The sequence below is a fragment of the Salvelinus alpinus genome, chromosome 28 (genome assembly GCF_045679555.1).
Source record: "Salvelinus alpinus chromosome 28, SLU_Salpinus.1, whole genome shotgun sequence".
In the NCBI taxonomy this organism is placed as follows: domain Eukaryota; kingdom Metazoa; phylum Chordata; class Actinopteri; order Salmoniformes; family Salmonidae; genus Salvelinus; species Salvelinus alpinus.
The window spans coordinates 42,564,047-42,582,392 of record NC_092113.1 but is presented as its reverse complement, the minus strand read 5'-3'; the positions used below and the strand labels follow the sequence as shown (position 1 = coordinate 42,582,392).

The 18,346-nt window shown below is 47.4% G+C and overlaps 1 protein-coding gene across 1 annotated transcript in view; it reads left to right on the top strand.

Annotated features, from left to right (window-relative positions):
* Nucleotides 1-343: 343 nt before the first annotated feature.
* Nucleotides 344-18,346, top strand: part of LOC139557905 (voltage-dependent L-type calcium channel subunit alpha-1D-like) — a 203,165-nt gene continuing 185,162 nt past the window's right edge. The window contains exons 1-2 of the mRNA XM_071373234.1: nucleotides 344-716; nucleotides 6,903-7,272. Of these exons, the coding sequence (XP_071229335.1) occupies nucleotides 695-716; nucleotides 6,903-7,272 (392 nt within the window). The 5' untranslated portion in view covers nucleotides 344-694. The remainder of the gene's footprint in view (nucleotides 717-6,902; nucleotides 7,273-18,346) is intronic.

Sequence of the window (18,346 nt, the reverse complement as noted above, 5' to 3'; positions counted from 1 at the left end):
AAATCCATTACATTTGTGAGAAAAATGTAGTCATTTCAATCAAGACCTAAAAAAAATAACGTAATGTTTTAGTGATTAATTTGTATGCTACTTATGATATTCGTATTATTAATAAAGTGTTAATAAGGAAGTAGCAATTTGTTACAACAACATTGGGGTACAAATCGGCTGACTTTATCTGAGCACAGAATTTTCTGTCGTCATGTAATTTAACCTTCTGCCGCCGAGCGCGTCCCTGCCTTTAATAAGTTTCTAGGCTGCCATCCCCTTTAAAGGACTACATTTTTTCTTTAATCCTGAATTGATGGCTTAAATACGGAGACAGATAGTGAACAGAGAAAGCCCAGTGAGATTAATGTGAAAGGATTGCAAATATATTTCTTATTTTTAAAGAATCAACACTAGTCTTTTAAAATCACTACATGTCGACGGATTCTCGTTTTGTATACTACTGTTTCATTCAAACGGTTACTAATTGATCTAACGTTACTATGGAAATAATTATGGAATGAAGCTGAAACCCCATTGAAAATGTAAAGAAGTTCGCGTGTATTTATTTGTAATATTTAAACACGTAAACTTGGAGATATTTCTATTGGGATATATATAAACGTGGAATAAACAGTGAAAAAGTGAACTCCTGACTGAGGATAATGCATTTCTCTGCGATCAGCTGAAGGCTACAATCCCCGACATGTATGAGGACAATCGCAAAAGTAAGAATATTGTCATCAATAATTCATTGTTTACATCTTATTTTCATTTTAATACAGAACATTTTGTGTATGTTTTTTCATTTTGAATGATTTATTTCCTACCCAATTTTTTTCCTTCTTTCATAGCACCTATTTTTAGACTTAAACGGATCTCTACAGAAGCGCAACTTTATGGGACATTATTTTATTTTTTGTCGATTCAGTGTCGATCAGAAGTCAGAATTTTCTATAACTATTGTTTATAAATTCAGATTACAACTCTGGATTAATGAGAGTAGAGAAAACGGCATCGTTTGAGAAAAACGGCAGACCTACATTTCGTTACGCGTCACCTTTTGGGCAGATGCGGACAGCTGTTTCTCTCACAGACATTTGTGGCCTGCATTTCTCCCGTTGACATTGACAGAACCCAACCAACTCAAATCTCTATGCCGTCTAACTAAAACTAAAACATTAAGGCTATAGTTGTTTTGTTTTTTTAAACCTACAGATTGTGACAAGGGACAGTAGCCTAAAGCAGTTGGTGATTTACTTAACAACAACAACAAAGTGAGACATTTGACAGTTATTTTGTCAATTACCTTATAGATGGATGAATATTCTTGTACATTTCACCACACAGACACGGTGCACTATAGTCCGTTTCAGTATCTTCTTTTGATGGTTCACGTAAATGACTGTATTTGTTCCCGTTCTGAATTTGCATGGCGCAAATCTAATGTGACAACAGATAAATAGTACAGAAATGAATGGTGAGTACTTCATCGATCCTCAAGGGGATAATTAATATTTACATTTACATTTACATTTAAGTCATTTAGCAGACGCTCTGTGCTTATTGTTGTGTGATGCAGTGAAAATGGACACATCGGTACCTGGTTGTAAATGCCATGTTTCCTCTTACAGTCATCATTTCTCTGCATTTCATTCACTAAACACCCCCCTGGTATCCAATAAACCAAACATGTTCAATAATGTTTTGCTACCTCTATACATTTATTCCACACGCAGTTTTAAAATACAGTAATATACAGTAGTACGCAGTGTTTCTTAATCGTAGTCCTGAGGAGTGCACAAAGGGTGCACCTTTTAGCATGTCCTCTAGCGCTGCACACCTGATTCCACTTATCAAAGATGTTGTTAGTGTGTAGTGCTGGGGGGGGGGGGGACTCCAAATAAACCCCCCCTTTTGGTCCCCAGTTTCAAATACACTGCAACAGCCCATCTTGTGGTTGCTCTCATGCAGAACCTAACTGAACTCCAGGCTTCATAATGGACATCTTTGTCTCTCCATTGGTTGACATCATTATTTTTATTTTTTATTTTATTTTTTTACCAACTCTTGTTTCAGGACACAGAAATATCTCTCCTTTCAAAGGAACAGGGCCAATTATTTTAACAGACTTTTAAGGATATCCTTCATGACGAGACGTAGACGATAGCAGCACGGTTGTTCTGAAATAAATGAAAACATACATTTATTTATGGCCTCTTATGATGTGGGTAATGTCTTCAACAGGGTTAGGGTAATGTTTTCAACAGGGTTAGGGTAATGTCTTCAATGGGGTTAGGGTTATGTCTTCAACAGGGTTAGGGTAATGTCTTCAACAGGGTTAGGGTAATGTCTTCAACAGGGTTAGGGTAATGTCTTCAACAGGGTTAGGGTAATGTCTTCAACAGGGTTAGGGTTATGTCTTCAACAGGGTTAGGGTAATGTCTTCAACAGGGTTAGGGTTATGTCTTCAACAGGGTTAGGGTAATGTCTTCAACAGGGTTAGGGTAATGTCTTCAACAGGGTTAGGGTTATGTCTTCAACAGGGTTAGGGTAATGTCTTCAACAGGGTTAGGGTTATGTCTTCAACAGGGTTAGGGTTATGTCTTCAACAGGGTTACATTTAGGGTTATGTCTTCAACAGGGTTAGGGTTATGTCTTCAACAGGGTTAAGGTAATGTCTTCAACAGGGTTAGGGTTATGTTTTCAACAGGGTTAGGGTTATGTCTTCAACAGGGTTAGGGTTATGTCTTCAACGGGGTTAGGGTAATGTTTTCAACAGGGTTAGGGTAATGTCTTCAACAGGGTAATGGTTATGTCTTCAACAGGGTAATGGTTATGTCTTCAACAGGGTTAAGGTAATGTCTTCAACAGGGTTAGGGTTATGTTTTCAACAGGGTTAGGGTTATGTCTTCAACAGGGTTAGGGTTATGTCTTCAACCGGGTTAGGGTAATGTCTTCAACAGGGTTAGGGTTATGTCTTCAACAGGGTTAGGGTAATGTCTTCAACAGGGTTAGGGTAATGTCTTCAACAGGGTTAGGGTTATGGCTTCATCAAGGTTAGGGTAATGTCTTCAACAGGGTTAGGGTAATGTCTTCAACAGGGTTAGGGTAATGTCTTCATCAGGGTTAGGGTAATGTCTTCATCAGGGTTAGGGTAATGTCTTCAACAGGGTTAGGGTAATGTCTTCAACAGGGTTAGGGTTATGTCTTCAACAGGGTTAGGGTAATGTCTTCAACAGGGTTAGGGTAATGTCTTCAACAGGGTTACATTTAGGGTAATGTCTTCAACAGGGTTAGGGTTATGTCTTCAACAGGGTTAGGGTAATGTCTTCAACAGGGTTAGGGTAATGTCTTCAACAGGTTTATGGTTATGTATTCAACAGGGTTAGGGTTATGTCTTCAACAGGTTTATGGTTATGTCTTCAACAGGGTTAGGGTAATGTCTTCAACAGGGTTAGGGTTATGTTTTCAACAGGGTTAGGGTAATGTCTTCAACAGGGTTAGGGTAATGTCTTCAACAGGGTTAGGGTAATGTCTTCAACAGGTTAATGGTTATGTCTTCAACAGGGTTAGGGTTATGTTTTCAACAGGGTTAGGGTTATGTCTTCAACAGGGTTAGGGTAATGTCTTCAACAGGGTTAGGGTAATGTCTTCAACAGGGTTAGGGTTATGTCTTCAACAGGGTTAGGGTTATGTCTTCAACAGGGTTAGGGTTATGTCTTCAACAGGGTTAGGGTAATGTCTTCAACAGGGTTAGGGTTATGTCTTCAACAGGGTTAGGGTTATGTCTTCAACAGGGTTAGGGTAATGTCTTCAACAGGGTTAGGGTAATGTCTTCAACAGGTTTATGGTTATGTCTTCAACAGGGTTAGGGTTATGTCTTCAACAGGTTTATGGTTATGTCTTCAACGGGGTTAGGGTTATGTTTTCAACAGGGTTAGGGTAATGTCTTCAACAGGGTTAGGGTTATGTCTTCAACAGGGTTAGGGTTATGTCTTCAACAGGGTAATGGTTATGTCTTCAACAGGGTTAGGGTTATGTCTTCAACGGGGTTAGGGTAATGTCTTCAACAGGGTTAGGGTTATGTCTTCAACCGGGTTAGGGTTATGTCTTCAACGGGGTTAGGGTAATGTCTTCAACAGGGTTAGGGTAATGTCTTCAACAGGGTTAGGGTAATGTCTTCAACAGGGTTAGGGTAATGTCTTCAACAGGGTTAGGGTAATGTCTTCAACGGGGTTAGGGTAATGTCTTCAACAGGGTTAGGGTTATGTCTTCAACAGGGTTAGGGTTATGTCTTCAACAGGGTTAGGGTAATGTCTTCAACAGGGTTAGGGTAATGTCTTCAACAGGTTAATGGTTATGTCTTCAACAGGGTTAGGGTTATGTCTTCAACAGGGTTAGGGTTATGTCTTCAACAGGGTTAGGGTAATGTCTTCAACGGGGTTAGGGTAATGTCTTCAACAGGGTTAGGGTTATGTCTTCAACAGGGTTAGGGTAATGTCTTCAACAGGTTTATGGTTATGTCTTCAACAAGGTTATGGAGGTTATTCCAGGACCCCTGGAATAGTAGCTGCTGCCTTGGCAGGAACTCATGTGGATCCTTAATAAACCTCAGGAAGAGTAGCTGCTGCCTTGGAAGGAACTCATGGGGATCCATAATAAATACGAATAGGCCCTGTTCCTGTGTGACAGCTAAAACATACTTTGTAGCACCAGGAGCATCAACTCTGACAGCCTTCCCATGAACAGAGTTAATATCTTCCAAAACGAGCAGCAAATTACCATTGAAACGACCTCCCTATCAGTCCTGAGTACTTAACCTAATACCTATTGAACTTTTTACAGGACTTTCTCCCACTGCTATTGGTTCAATGTAATGCTCCTTGACAGGGTTTTTACTGAGAACAGTGTTATCAGTGTCTGTTAGGATTCCCCCAATCTCACTGCAGCCCAGGAACCATCATGATAAAAATATGATTCATATAAGCTATTAGTGCAGGTTCCACTCTCCCTCCCTCACACACTCTGACTCTCTCCCTCACACACTCTGACTCTCTCCCTCCTCATGCACTCTCACTCTCTCTCTTTCACTTTCTCTCTCGCTGTTCCCCTCTCTCTCCTGCTTCTCTCTTTTCCTCTCTCTCACACATACACACATTAACACAGCATATCTCTGTCTCCCTCTGTCTTTCTCCCTCTCTCTCCCTCTCTCTCCCTCTCTCCCTCTCCAGCCGCCGCACCTCTCCATCTGCTCAGTTAGCAGTGTGTCAGTTAACCGTGTGTGTCAGTCAACAGTGTGTATCAGTTAGCTGTGTGTATCAGTTAACAGTGTATCAGTTAGCTGTGTATCAGTTAGCTGTGTGTCTTGGGAGTACTGAGTCCTCAGGTACTAACACATAAACCACAGCCCACAATTCCTCTCTGCTCCTCTCTGCTCCTCTCTGTTCCTCTCTGCTCCTCTCTGCTCCTCTCTGCTCCTCTCTGTTCCTCTCTGTTCCTTCCTGTTCCTCTCTGTTCCTTCCTGTTCCTCTCTGTTCCTCTCTGTTCCTCTCTGTTCCTCTCTGTTCCTTCCTGTTCCTCTCTGTTCCTCTCTGCTCCTCTCTGTTCCTCTCTGTTCCTTCCTGTTCCTCTCTGCTCCTCTCTGCTCCTCTCTGTTCCTCTCTGTTCCTTCCTGTTCCTCTCTGCTCCTCTCTGCTCCTCTCTGTTCCTCTCTGTTCCTTCCTGTTCCTCTCTGCTCCTCTCTGCTCCTCTCTGTTCCTCTCTGTTCCTTCCTGTTCCTTCCTGTTCCTCTCTGTTCCTCTCTGCTCCTCTCTGTTCCTCTCTGCTTCTCTCTGTTCCTCTCTGTTCCTCTCTGCTCCTCTCTGCTCCTCTCTGTTCCTCTCTGTTCCTCTCTGTTCCTCTCTGCTCCTCTCTGTTCCTCTCTGCTCCTCTCTGCTCTTCTCTGTTCCTCTCTGCTCTTCTCTGCTCCTCTCCGCTCTTCTCTGCTCCTCTCTTCTCTCTGCTCCGCTCTGCTCCTCTCTGCTCCTCTCCTCTCCTCTCTACCCCTCTCTTCTCTCTGCTCCTCTCTGTTCCTCTCTGCTCCTCTCCTCTCCTCTCTACTCCTCTCTTCTCTCTGCTCCTCTCTGTTCCTCTCCTCTCCTCTCTGCTCCTCTCTGCTCCTCTCCTCTCCTCTCTACCCCTCTCTTCTCTCTGCTTCTCTCTGCTCCTCTCTGTTCCTCTCCTCTGCTCTCTGCTCTTCGCTGCTCCTCTCCTCTCTGCTCTGCTCTGCTTCGGCTCCAGGAGAAATAGGTCACAGCTGTTCTCTACAATATGGTTGTTTTCACCCATTAACTCCTCTGTATTACCATTCTAACCCTCTGCGTATAGCCTCGCTTACTGTGGAGTCTCACGCGTTAAACGACACACCGTCCTTCAGAGCATACAAAATGTATTTATCTATCTGAGTTCTTCAAGTTCTCAAAATTCAACATGCTGCTGTAAGATATTATGTGATCCGTCAGGTTAGGTACTGAGGACAACACGAGATAGTCTTGATTTCAATGTAACGTCTACTAAAGCATCTTGTAAAAATTACTGGACTGACACAAACTCATTACAATAATATTTTTTTTTAAATCTAAGTTCTTCAGTTGTCCAATGTCCACTGACTGAACATGATCAAGACTTAAACAAAATGTGTTTTTTAAGGGTCAGGTTTAAGGTTGATGTGGGGGATGGGGTTAACTGGGTTTGCAGTTTTCATTGGATTTAGAAACACAAAACACAGAACAGAGAGGATCATGGTACTATTGATTTAATAACTCTTTACATTGGACTATCTCTACTGGGAGTAACCTAACCCATGAAGGAGTCAAGTTCTCCTGATATTAGTCTAACTCTCTCCTCTTCCTTCTCTTCCTCCTCTTCCTCAGACAATGGCCGGAACGGGTACACCAACACAGACGAAGGAGAGGAGGGTGGAGAAGAGGGAGAAGAGGGAGAAGAGGAGGAGGAGGAGGAGGAGGAGGAGGAGGAGGGAGGAGAGGGGGATGAGGGAGGAGAGAAGAAAGGAGACGCGGAGTGGACGGAGGACGGCGTGGCTGACAACGGAGGAGTGAAGATGACGAGGACGGACACACTCCACTCGACGACAAGTTCCACGGGGACCCAGAGGAAGAAGAGCCACCATAATAAGAAAGTGGTACAGGGTTCCGACAAGGTCCAGAGAGCCCCCAGAGCCCTCTACTGCCTCAAACTCAACAACCCCATACGCAGGGCCGCGCTCTCCATCGTAGAGTGGAAGTATCCTTTACCTACTACGATTGGTTGGCAGTAGCACTTGGAACAGCTGATTGGTTGGCAGTTCCACTTGGAACAGCTGATTGGTTGGCAGTTCCACTTGGAACAGCTGATTGGTTGGCAGTAGCACTTGGAACAGCTGATTGGTTGGCAGTAGCACTTGGAACAGCTGATTGGTTGGCAGTAGCACTTGGAACAGTTGATTGGTTGGCAATAGCACTTGTAACAGCTGATTGGTTGGCAGTAGCACTTGGAACAGCTGATTGGTTGGCAGTAGCACTTGGAACAGCTGATTGGTTGGCAGTAGCACTTGGAACAGCTGATTGGTTGGCAGTAACACTTGGAACAGCTGATTGGTTGGCAGTTCCACTTGGAACAGCTGATTGGTTGGCAGTTCCACTTGGAACAGCTGATTGGTTGGCAGTAGCACTTGGAACAGCTGATTGGTTGGCAGTAGCACTTGGAACAGCTGATTGGTTGGCAGTAGCACTTGGAACAGTTGATTGGTTGGCAATAGCACTTGTAACAGCTGATTGGTTGGCAGTAGCACTTGGAACAGCTGATTGGTTGGCAGTAGCACTTGGAACAGCTGATTGGTTGGCAGTAGCACTTGGAACAGCTGATTGGTTGGCAGTAGCACTTGGAACAGCTGATTGGTTGGCAGTAGCACTTGGAACAGCTGATTGGTTGGCAGTAACACTTGGAACAGCTGGTTGGTTGGCAGTAACACTTGGAACAGCTGATTGGTTGGCAGTAGCACTTGGAACAGCTGATTGGTTGGCAGTACCACTTGGAACAGCTGATTGGTTGGCAGTAACACTTGGAACAGCTGATTGGTTGGCAGTAACACTTGCAACAGCTGATTGGTTGGCAGTAGCACTTGGAACAGCTGATTGGTTGGCAGTAGCACTTGGAACAGCAGATCCACTTAATCTTCATTTCATCATGCCCTATCGTGTTGCAAAATAAGTGTTTCTAAAATCAGAATCAAAATTAGAAAAACTTTATTGTCCCGCAACAAATGGTAGCAATGACATTCTCTTGTTGTTACACACTGTATAGAGGTAACCCACTGAGCACAAACCGGTTGAATCCGCGTTGTTTCAGTCTAATTTGTCAACGTATTGCAACATGGAATTTACGTTTAAAATCCATTGGATTTCCAAAAGAGTTATCAAAGTAATCTAACTTCAAATTTCAAGATTATGTATCATGGTAACCATTTTTTATTTTTTACATATACAAACCTTGCATAAATTAGAGTATTTTGAATTTGTACCTTTGAAATGACATCTGATCTTCAACATTATATCCACTATAAAAACAAAACAATAGGCAGAGCAGCACGTCTTGCTGGAGGGTTGATGTATCTACAGCACCTCCTACTGGAGAGTTGATGTATCTACAGCACCTCCTACTGGAGAGTTGATCTATCTACAGCACCTCCTACTGGAGAGATGATCTATCTACAGCACCTCCTACTGGAGAGTTGATGTATCTACATTCCAGCACCTCCTACTGGAGAGTTGATGTATCTCCAGCACCTCCTACTGGAGAGTTGATCTATCTACAGCACCTCCTACTGGAGAGTTGATGTATCTACAGCACCTCCTACTGGAGAGTTGATCTATCTACAGCACCTCCTACTGGAGAGTTGATCTATCTACAGCACCTCCTACTGGAGAGTTGATGTATCTACAGCACCTCCTACTGGAGAGTTGATGTATCTACAGCACCTCCTACTGGAGAGTTGATGTATCTACAGCACCTCCTACTGGAGAGTTGATGTATCTACAGCACCTCCTACTGGAGAGTTGATCTATCTACAGCACCTCCTACTGGAGAGTTGATGTATCTACAGCACCTCCTACTGGAGAGTTGATGTATCTACAGCACCTCCTACTGGAGAGTTGATCTATCTACAGCACCTCCTACTGGAGAGATGATCTATCTACAGCACCTCCTACTGGAGAGTTGATGTATCTACAGCACCTCCTACTGGAGAGTTGATGTATCTACAGCACCTCCTACTGGAGAGTTGATGTCTCTACAGCACCTCCTACTGGAGAGTTGATGTATCTACAGCACCTCCTACTGGAGAGTTGATGTATCTACAGCACCTCCTACTGGAGAGTTGATGTATCTACAGCACCTCCTACTGGAGAGTTGATGTATCTACAGCACCTCCTACTGGAGAGTTGATGTATCTACAGCACCTCCTACTGGAGAGTTGATGTATCTACAGCACCTTCTACTGGAGAGTTGATCTATCTACAGCACCTCCTACTGGAGAGTTGATGTATCTACAGCACCTCCTACTGGAGAGTTGATCTATCTACAGCACCTCCTACTGGAGAGTTGATGTATCTACAGCACCTCCTACTGGAGAGTTGATGTATCTACAGCACCTCCTACTGGAGAGATGATGTATCTACAGCTATCCCTTTGGTCCCCCATCCAGGGTTTTAACCAATCCTAGCTTAGCTATGAATTTTGTGACTGACTACTACCAATGTGCTATTGTGAAAATGATTATTGAGATATCTCTAGTTAATAGATTCGCTCTTGTTATCGAATTCATTCCATAGTGTAGGTTCAACAGAGCAAATGTAACCATAATCTATAAGTCATATATCATTAATGATACTATTAAGGCCTATAAAGCATTTCAATTCAACCCAGAGTTCAACTGAAAATAGACAATACATACGGGCCTAGGGTTTAGAACTCTGGTTGATTTCAAATTGAATCTACAAGTTACTCATTAATATGTTGGATTCACATCTCTATCTCAACCAAAAAGTTAAATAGGACTACATCAAATCAAACTTTATTTAAAGTGCCTTTAAAGTTAGATTAAATTTGATTTTGTCGTATTTTTAAATGTCGATTTTTTGGTTGAGATGGAGACGTGAATCCAACATTTAAATGATACATTTTTAGACAAACTAGATGTTGAATTGCGTTTGGTGGTCAACGCAACCAAATATGAACATTTGAAGGAGATGTTCTGATTGGATAGTTCCATCTGAGCCTCTGGCTTAGTCTGGATTTAATTCCAGTGTATCTACAAATTAATAATTGATATGTTGGATATACGTTCCATCTCAACCAAAAATCGAAGTTAAAGAATAGGACGAAATCAAACTTTAAATGCACGTTAAATAAAGTCTGATTTGATGTAGCTAAACCAAAAATCAGACTTTTTCCCCCCCCATTGGAATTTTGTTGTGCTTTTAGATAGTTGTATAGCGATAAAGGGCGAGACCCAGATGCAGACACGGGAGGCAGATGGTTCGAGTCTCTGATATTTATTATAAACAAAGGGGCAGGCAAGAGACAGGTCGTGGACAGGCAAAATATCAAAAAAACAGGTCAGAGTCCAGGCAGAACAGAGTGGCAGGCAGGCTCGAGGTCAGGGCAGGCAAAGGTCAGCACCGGGAGGACTAGGAAAAACAGAGAATAGGAAAAACACGCTGGTTGACTTGACAAAACAAGACGAACTGGCAACAGACAAACAGAGGACACAGGTATAAATACACAGGGGATAATGGGGAAGATGGACGACACCTGGAGGGGGGTGGAGACGAGCACAAAACAGGTGAAACAGATCAGGGTGGGACAGGCTGAAAGCATAGTGATAACACATTAGGTATTCAACAATTCACTCCCAGTGGGAGAACATTGACACTCACTAGAGCTAACTTACTTAACAGACACACAATACAAGTTACCCAACCTGGTCTCAGTGCATTTTGTAGTATTCTGTACGTAAATCCGCGACACTCCATTTTAGTATGATATGTTACGTTTCGTATGGTATGTATTAATTTGTGGATGTCCATTGTCCATTTTGTATGATAGGTTACGATTTCCAATTTGTTGTGGCTGATGTTAGCTAGGGGTGGCTAGGTGGCTAACAGTAACATTAGCTAGCTGGCTAACGTTAGCTTGTCTAGGATTTAGGGGGTAATGGTTAGGGTTAGGATTAGGTTAAATGGTTAAGTTTAGTGTTTGGGGAAGGGTTAGCTAAAACGGTTAATGTTAGTGTTTGGGGAAGGGTTTGTTAACATGCTAAGTAGTTGCAAAGTAGCTAAAAAGTAGTAAGTAGTTGCAACGTTGCTAATTAGCTCAAATGGTAAAGTTGTCCATGATGAGATTCAAACAACCCTTGGGTTGCTAGGCGTTATCTACGCCCACCCATCCACCACGACTAACTACCCTCTTTTCCTTCATGTCTGAAGTAACCTTCCGTCTTATGTAACCATACCAAACATAACATATCATACTTTACATGTACTATGTTACGTCTAGTCTATGATACCAGTCTGAGTTACCAGGCATGTGGCATGAAGACGACCCAGATTCAAACCACTTATTATTCTAAAAGGTGAGTTCTAGTTCAGTCAGAGGTAATAGAGAAGACAACTACCTGAGGGGCCGGTTGGTTAGCTAGAGAGACAGAGAGAGAAAGAGGGAGACAGAGAGAGGAGAAAGAGAGAGAGGTGGAGAGAGAGAGACAGAGAGAGAGGCGGAGAGAGAGAGATGAGAGAGAGGCGGAGAGAGAGAGATGAGAGAGAGAAAGCGAGTGTGGCCTTTTGTCAATTGAATTTTCTCAGCTCCTGTGTCTTTTCTCCTCCATCCTCTCTAGCCTCCTTTTGAAAAAGGGTAAAAGGTAATTGAGGAGAGGTGCCGAGGAGAGGGAATGTGTACAAAAAATGCGCTTGTATTTTCACTTGCGCGTCATCGGGCAAATTAAGTTTACAGAGGTGGATCGCTAAATAAATGTCTAAAGTGGAGGAGAGAAGACGGAGGAGAGGAGGCGGAGGAAAGATTTTATTCCCAAATGAGAAATGGCCTGTGTGAGAGGACAGAGAGCGATGAGGACTTTATCAGAGGTTGAGAAACACTGGTCTAGTGTATGTTGTTGTTATTGTTGTTATTGTTGTTATTGTTGTTATTGTTGTTATTGTTGTTGTTGAAGTAGAAGTATTATTGCTATAGTTGTAGTAGTAGTAGTAGTATAATTATTGTTGTTGTAGTATAAGCATTGTTGTGGTTGTTGTTGTAGTAGTAGTCGAAGTAGAAGTATTGATGTTGTTGTATTTGTATGTGTATTTAATAAGGATCAGCAGCTTCTCTTCCTGGGGTTTATTATGGTTCCCCATTAGTTCCTGCCAAGGCAGCAGCTACTCTTCCTGGGGTTTATTATGGATCCCCGTTAATTCCTGCCAAGGCAGCAGCTACTCTTCCTGGGGTTTATTATGGATCCCCATTACTTCCTGCCAAGGCAGCAGCTACTCTTCCTGTGGTTTATTATGGATCCCCATTAGTTCCTTCCAAGGCAGCAGCTACTCTTCCTGGGGTTTATTATGGATCCCCATTAGTTCCTGTCAAGGCAGCAGCTACTCTTCCTGGGGTTTATTATGGATCCCCATTAGTTCCTGTCAAGGCAGCAGCTACTCTTCCTGTGGTTTATTATGGATGCCCATTAGTTCCTGCCAAGGCAGCAGCTACTCTTCCTGGGGTTTATTATGGATCCCCATTAGTTCCTGTCAAGGCAGCAGCTACTCTTCCTGGGGTTTATTATGGATCCCCATTAGTTCCTGTCAAGGCAGCAGCTACTCTTCCTGGGGTTTATTATGGATCCCCATTAGTTCCTGCCAAGGCAGCAGCTACCCTTCCTGGGGTTTATTATGGATCCCCATTAGTTCCTGCCAAGGCAGCAGCTACTCTTCCTGGGGTTTATTATGGATCCCCATTAGTTCCCGTTAAAGCAGCAGCTACTCTTCCTGGGGTTTATTATGGATCCCCATTAGTTCCTGTCAAGGCAGCAGATACTCTTCCTGGGGTTTATTATGGATCCCCATTAGTTCCTGTTAAGGCAGCAGTTACTCTTCCTGGGGTTTATTATGGATTCCCAATTGTTCCTGCCAAGGCAGCAGTTACTCTTCCTGGGGTTTATTATGGATCCCCATTAGTTCCTGTCAAGGCAGCAGCTACTCTTCCTGGGGTTTATTATGGATCCCCATTAGTTCCTGTCAAGGCAGCAGCTACTCTTCCTGTGGTTTATTATGGATGCCCATTAGTTCCTGCCAAGGCAGCAGCTACTCTTCCTGGGGTTTATTATGGATCCCCATTAGTTCCTGCCAAGGCAGCAGCTACTCTTCCTGGGGTTTATTATGGATCCCCATTAGTTCCTGCCAAGGCAGCAGCTACTCTTCCTGGGGTTTATTATGGATCCCCATTAGTTCCCGTTAAAGCAGCAGCTACTCTTCCTGGGGTTTATTATGGATCCCCATTAGTTCCTGTCAAGGCAGCAGATACTCTTCCTGGGGTTTATTATGGATCCCCATTAGTTCCTGTTAAGGCAGCAGCTACTCTTCCTGGGGTTTATTATGGATTCCCAATTGTTCCTGCCAAGGCAGCAGTTACTCTTCCTGGGGTTTATTATGGATCCCCATTAGTTCCCGTTAAGGCAGCAGCTACCCTTCCTGGGGTTTATTATGGATCCCCATTAGTTCCTGCCAAGGCAGCAGCTACTCTTCCTGGGGTTTATTATGGATCCCCATTGGTTCATGCCAAGGCAGCAGTTACTCTTCCTGAGGTTTATTATGGATCCCCATTAGTTCCTGCCAAGGCAGCAGCTACTCTTCCTGGGGTTTATTATGGATCCCCATTAGTTCCCGTTAAGGCAGCAGTTACTCTTCCTGGGGTTTATTATGGATCTCCATTAGTTCCTGCCAAGGCAGCAGCTACTCTTCCTGGGGTTTATTATGGATCCCCATTAGTTCCCGTTAAGGCAGCAGTTACTCTTCCTGGGGTTTATTATGGATCTCCATTAGTTCCTGCCAAGGCAGCAGCTACTCTTCCTGGGGTTTATTATGGATCTCCATTAGTTCCTGCCAAGGCAGCAGTTACTCTTCCTGCGGTTTATTATGGATCCCCATTAGTTCCTGCCAAGGCAGCAGCTACTCTTCCTGGGGTTTATTATGGATCCCCATTAGTTCCTGCCAAGACAGCAGCTCCTCTTCCTGGGGTTTATTAAGGATCCCCATTAGTTCCTGCCAAGGCAGCAGCTACTCTTCCTGGGGTTTATTATGTATCCCCATTAGATCCTGCCAAGGCAGCAGCTCCTCTTCCTGGTTCTAGCAACATTAAGGCAGTTATATACAATATACAACACAGTCAGGTCAATACATATATGGACATTCACCAAGTTATTATTATTCTACCACAGCATATTGGAGTTGAAATGAGGTGAGCTGAAGTGGCAGGGGGGGGCAGGTAGCCTAGTGGTTAGAGTGTAGGGGGGGTAGGTAGCCTCGTGGTTAGAGTGTAGGGGTGGCAGGTAGTCTAGTGGTTAGAGCGTTGGGGGGGGGGCAGGTAGCCTAGTGGTTAGAGCGTTGGGGGGGGGGGGCAGGTAGTCTAGTGGTTAGAGTGTTGGGGGGGGGCAGGTAGCCTAGTGGTTAGAGCGTTGGGGGGGGGGGCAGGTAGTCTAGTGGTTAGAGTGTTGGGGGGGGCAGGTAGCCTAGTGGTTAGAGTGTTGGGGGGGGGGCAGGTAGCCTAGTGGTTAGAGCGTTGGGGGGGGGGCAGGTAGCCTAGTGGTTAGAGCGTTGGGGGGAGGGGGGGGGGGGGCAGGTAGCCTAGTGGTTAGAGCGTTGGGGGGGGGCAGGTAGCCTAGTGGTTAGAGCGTTGGGGGGGGGGCAGGTAGCCTAGTGGTTAGAGCGTTGGGGGGGAGGGGGGGGCAGGTAGCCTAGTGGTTAGAGCGTTGGGGGGGGGGCAGGTAGTCTAGTGGTTAGAGCGTTGGGGGGGGGCAGGTAGCCTAGTGGTTAGAGCGTTGGGGGGGGGTGCAGGTAGTCTAGTGGTTAGAGCGTTGGGGGGGGGGGGGGGGGCAGGTAGCCTAGTGGTTAGAGCGTTGGGGGGGGGGCAGGTAGCCTAGTGGTTAGAGCGTTGGGGGGGGGGCAGGTAGCCTAGTGGTTAGAGCGTTGGGGGGTCAGGTAGTCTAGTGGTTAGAGCGTTGGGGGGGCAGGTAGTCTAGTGGTTAGAGCGTTGGGGGGGGGGGCAGGTAGCCTAGTGGTTAGAGCGTTGGGGGGGGGGGGGGGGGGGGGCAGGTAGCCTAGTGGTTAGAGCGTTGGGGGGGGGGGCAGGTAGCCTAGTGGTTAGAGCGTTGGGGGGGGGGCAGGTAGCCTAGTGGTTAGAGCGTTGGGGGGGCAGGTAGTCTAGTGGTTAGAGCGTTGGGGGGGCAGGTAGTCTAGTGGTTAGAGCGTTGGGGGGGGGGCAGGTAGCCTAGTGGTTAGAGCGTTGGGGGGGGGGCAGGTAGCCTAGTGGTTAGAGCGTTGGGGGGGGGGCAGGTAGCCTAGTGGTTAGAGCGTTGGGGGGGCAGGTAGTCTAGTGGTTAGAGCGTTGGGGGGGCAGGTAGCCTAGTGGTTAGAGCGTTGGGGGGGCAGGTAGCCTAGTGGTTAGAGCGTTGGGGGGGCAGGTAGCCTAGTGGTTAGAGTGCAGGGGGGGGCAGGTAGGCTAGTGGTTAGAGTGCAGGGGGGGGGCAGGTAGGCTAGTGGTTAGAGTGTAGGGGCGGCAGGTAGCCTAGTGGTTAGAGCTTTGGGGGGGGGGGTTGGGGGGGCAGGTAGCCTAGTGGTTAGAGCGTTGGGGGGGGGGCAGGTAGCCTAGTGGTTAGAGCGTTGGGGGGGGGGCAGGTAGCCTAGTGGTTAGAGCGTTGGGGGGGGGCAGGTAGCCTAGTGGTTAGAGCGTTGGGGGGGGGGGGGCAGGTAGTCTAGTGGTTAGAGCGTTGGGGGGGGGGGCAGGTAGCCTAGTGGTTAGAGCGTTGGGGGGGGGGGCAGGTAGCCTAGTGGTTAGAGCGTTGGGGGGTCAGGTAGTCTAGTGGTTAGAGCGTTGGGGGGGCAGGTAGTCTAGTGGTTAGAGCGTTGGGGGGGGGGGCAGGTAGCCTAGTGGTTAGAGCGTTGGGGGGGGGGGGGGGGGGGGCAGGTAGCCTAGTGGTTAGAGCGTTGGGGGGGGGGGCAGGTAGCCTAGTGGTTAGAGCGTTGGGGGGGCAGGTAGTCTAGTGGTTAGAGCGTTGGGGGGGCAGGTAGTCTAGTGGTTAGAGCGTTGGGGGGGGGGCAGGTAGCCTAGTGGTTAGAGCGTTGGGGGGGGGGCAGGTAGCCTAGTGGTTAGAGCGTTGGGGGGGGGGGGCAGGTAGCCTAGTGGTTAGAGCGTTGGGGGGGCAGGTAGTCTAGTGGTTAGAGCGTTGGGGGGGGGGGGGCAGGTAGTCTAGTGGTTAGAGCGTTGGGGGGGGGGGGCAGGTAGCCTAGTGGTTAGAGCGTTGGGGGGGGGGCAGGTAGCCTAGTGGTTAGAGCGTTGGGGGGTCAGGTAGTCTAGTGGTTAGAGCGTTGGGGGGGCAGGTAGTCTAGTGGTTAGAGCGTTGGGGGGGGGGGGCAGGTAGCCTAGTGGTTAGAGCGTTGGGGGGGGGGGGGGGGGGGGGCAGGTAGCCTAGTGGTTAGAGCGTTGGGGGGGGGGGCAGGTAGCCTAGTGGTTAGAGCGTTGGGGGGGCAGGTAGTCTAGTGGTTAGAGCGTTGGGGGGGCAGGTAGTCTAGTGGTTAGAGCGTTGGGGGGGGGGCAGGTAGCCTAGTGGTTAGAGCGTTGGGGGGGGGGCAGGTAGCCTAGTGGTTAGAGCGTTGGGGGGGGGGGGGCAGGTAGCCTAGTGGTTAGAGCGTTGGGGGGGCAGGTAGTCTAGTGGTTAGAGCGTTGGGGGGGCAGGTAGCCTAGTGGTTAGAGCGTTGGGGGGGCAGGTAGCCTAGTGGTTAGAGCGTTGGGGGGGCAGGTAGCCTAGTGGTTAGAGTGCAGGGGGGGGCAGGTAGGCTAGTGGTTAGAGTGCAGGGGGGGGGGCAGGTAGGCTAGTGGTTAGAGTGTAGGGGCGGCAGGTAGCCTAGTGGTTAGAGCTTTGGGGGGGGGGTTGGGGGGGCAGGTAGCCTAGTGGTTAGAGCGTTGGGGGGGGGGCAGGTAGCCTAGTGGTTAGAGCGTTGGGGGGGGGGGCAGGTAGCCTAGTGGTTAGAGCGTTGGGGGGGGGCAGGTAGCCTAGTGGTTAGAGCGTTGGGGGGGGGCAGGTAGGCTAGTGGTTAGAGTGCAGGGGGGGGGGCAGGTAGGCTAGTGGTTAGAGCGTTGGGGGGGGCAGGTAGCCTAGTGGTTAGAGCGTTGGGGGGGCAGGTAGCCTAGTGGTTAGAGTGCAGGGGGGGGCAGGTAGGCTAGTGGTTAGAGTGCAGGGGGGGGGCAGGTAGGCTAGTGGTTAGAGTGTAGGGGGGCGGCAGGTAGCCTAGTGGTTAGAGCGTTGGGGGGGGGGCAGGTAGCCTAGTGGTTAGAGCGTTGGGGGGGCAGGTAGCCTAGTGGTTAGAGTGCAGGGGGGGGGGGCAGGTAGGCTAGTGGTTAGAGTGTAGGGGCGGGCAGGTAGCCTAGTGGTTAGAGTGCAGGGGGGGGGGGCAGGTAGGCTAGTGGTTAGAGTGTAGGGGCGGCAGGTAGCCTAGTGGTTAGAGTGCAGGGGGGGGGCAGGTAGGCTAGTGGTTAGAGTGTAGGGGCGGCAGGTAGACTAGTGGTTAGAGTGCAGGGGGGGGGCAGGTAGGCTAGTGGTTAGAGTGTAGGGGCGGCAGGTAGACTATTGGTTAGAGTGCAGGGGGGGGGGGGGGGGGGGGGGTAGGTAGCCTAGTGGTTAGAATGTAGGGGCGGGTAGGTAGACTAGTGGTTAGAGTGCAGGGGGGGGCAGGTAGCCTAGTGGTTAGAGTGTAGGGGCGGCAGGTAGCCTAGTGGTTAGAGTGCAGATTGGGGGTAGGTAGCCTAGTGGTTAGAATGTAGGGGCGGGTAGGTAGCCTGGTGGTTAGAGTGCAGATTGGGGGTAGGTAGCCTAGTGGTTAGAATGTAGGGGCGGGTAGGTAGCCTGGTGGTTAGAGTGTAGGGGCAACATAACCGAAAAGGTCGCTGGTTCAAGTCCCCAAGCTGACAAGGTAGAAATCTGTCATTCTGCTCCTGAATAAGGCAGTTAACCCACTGTTCCCTGGTAGGCTGTCATTGTGAATAAGAAATTGTTCTTAAC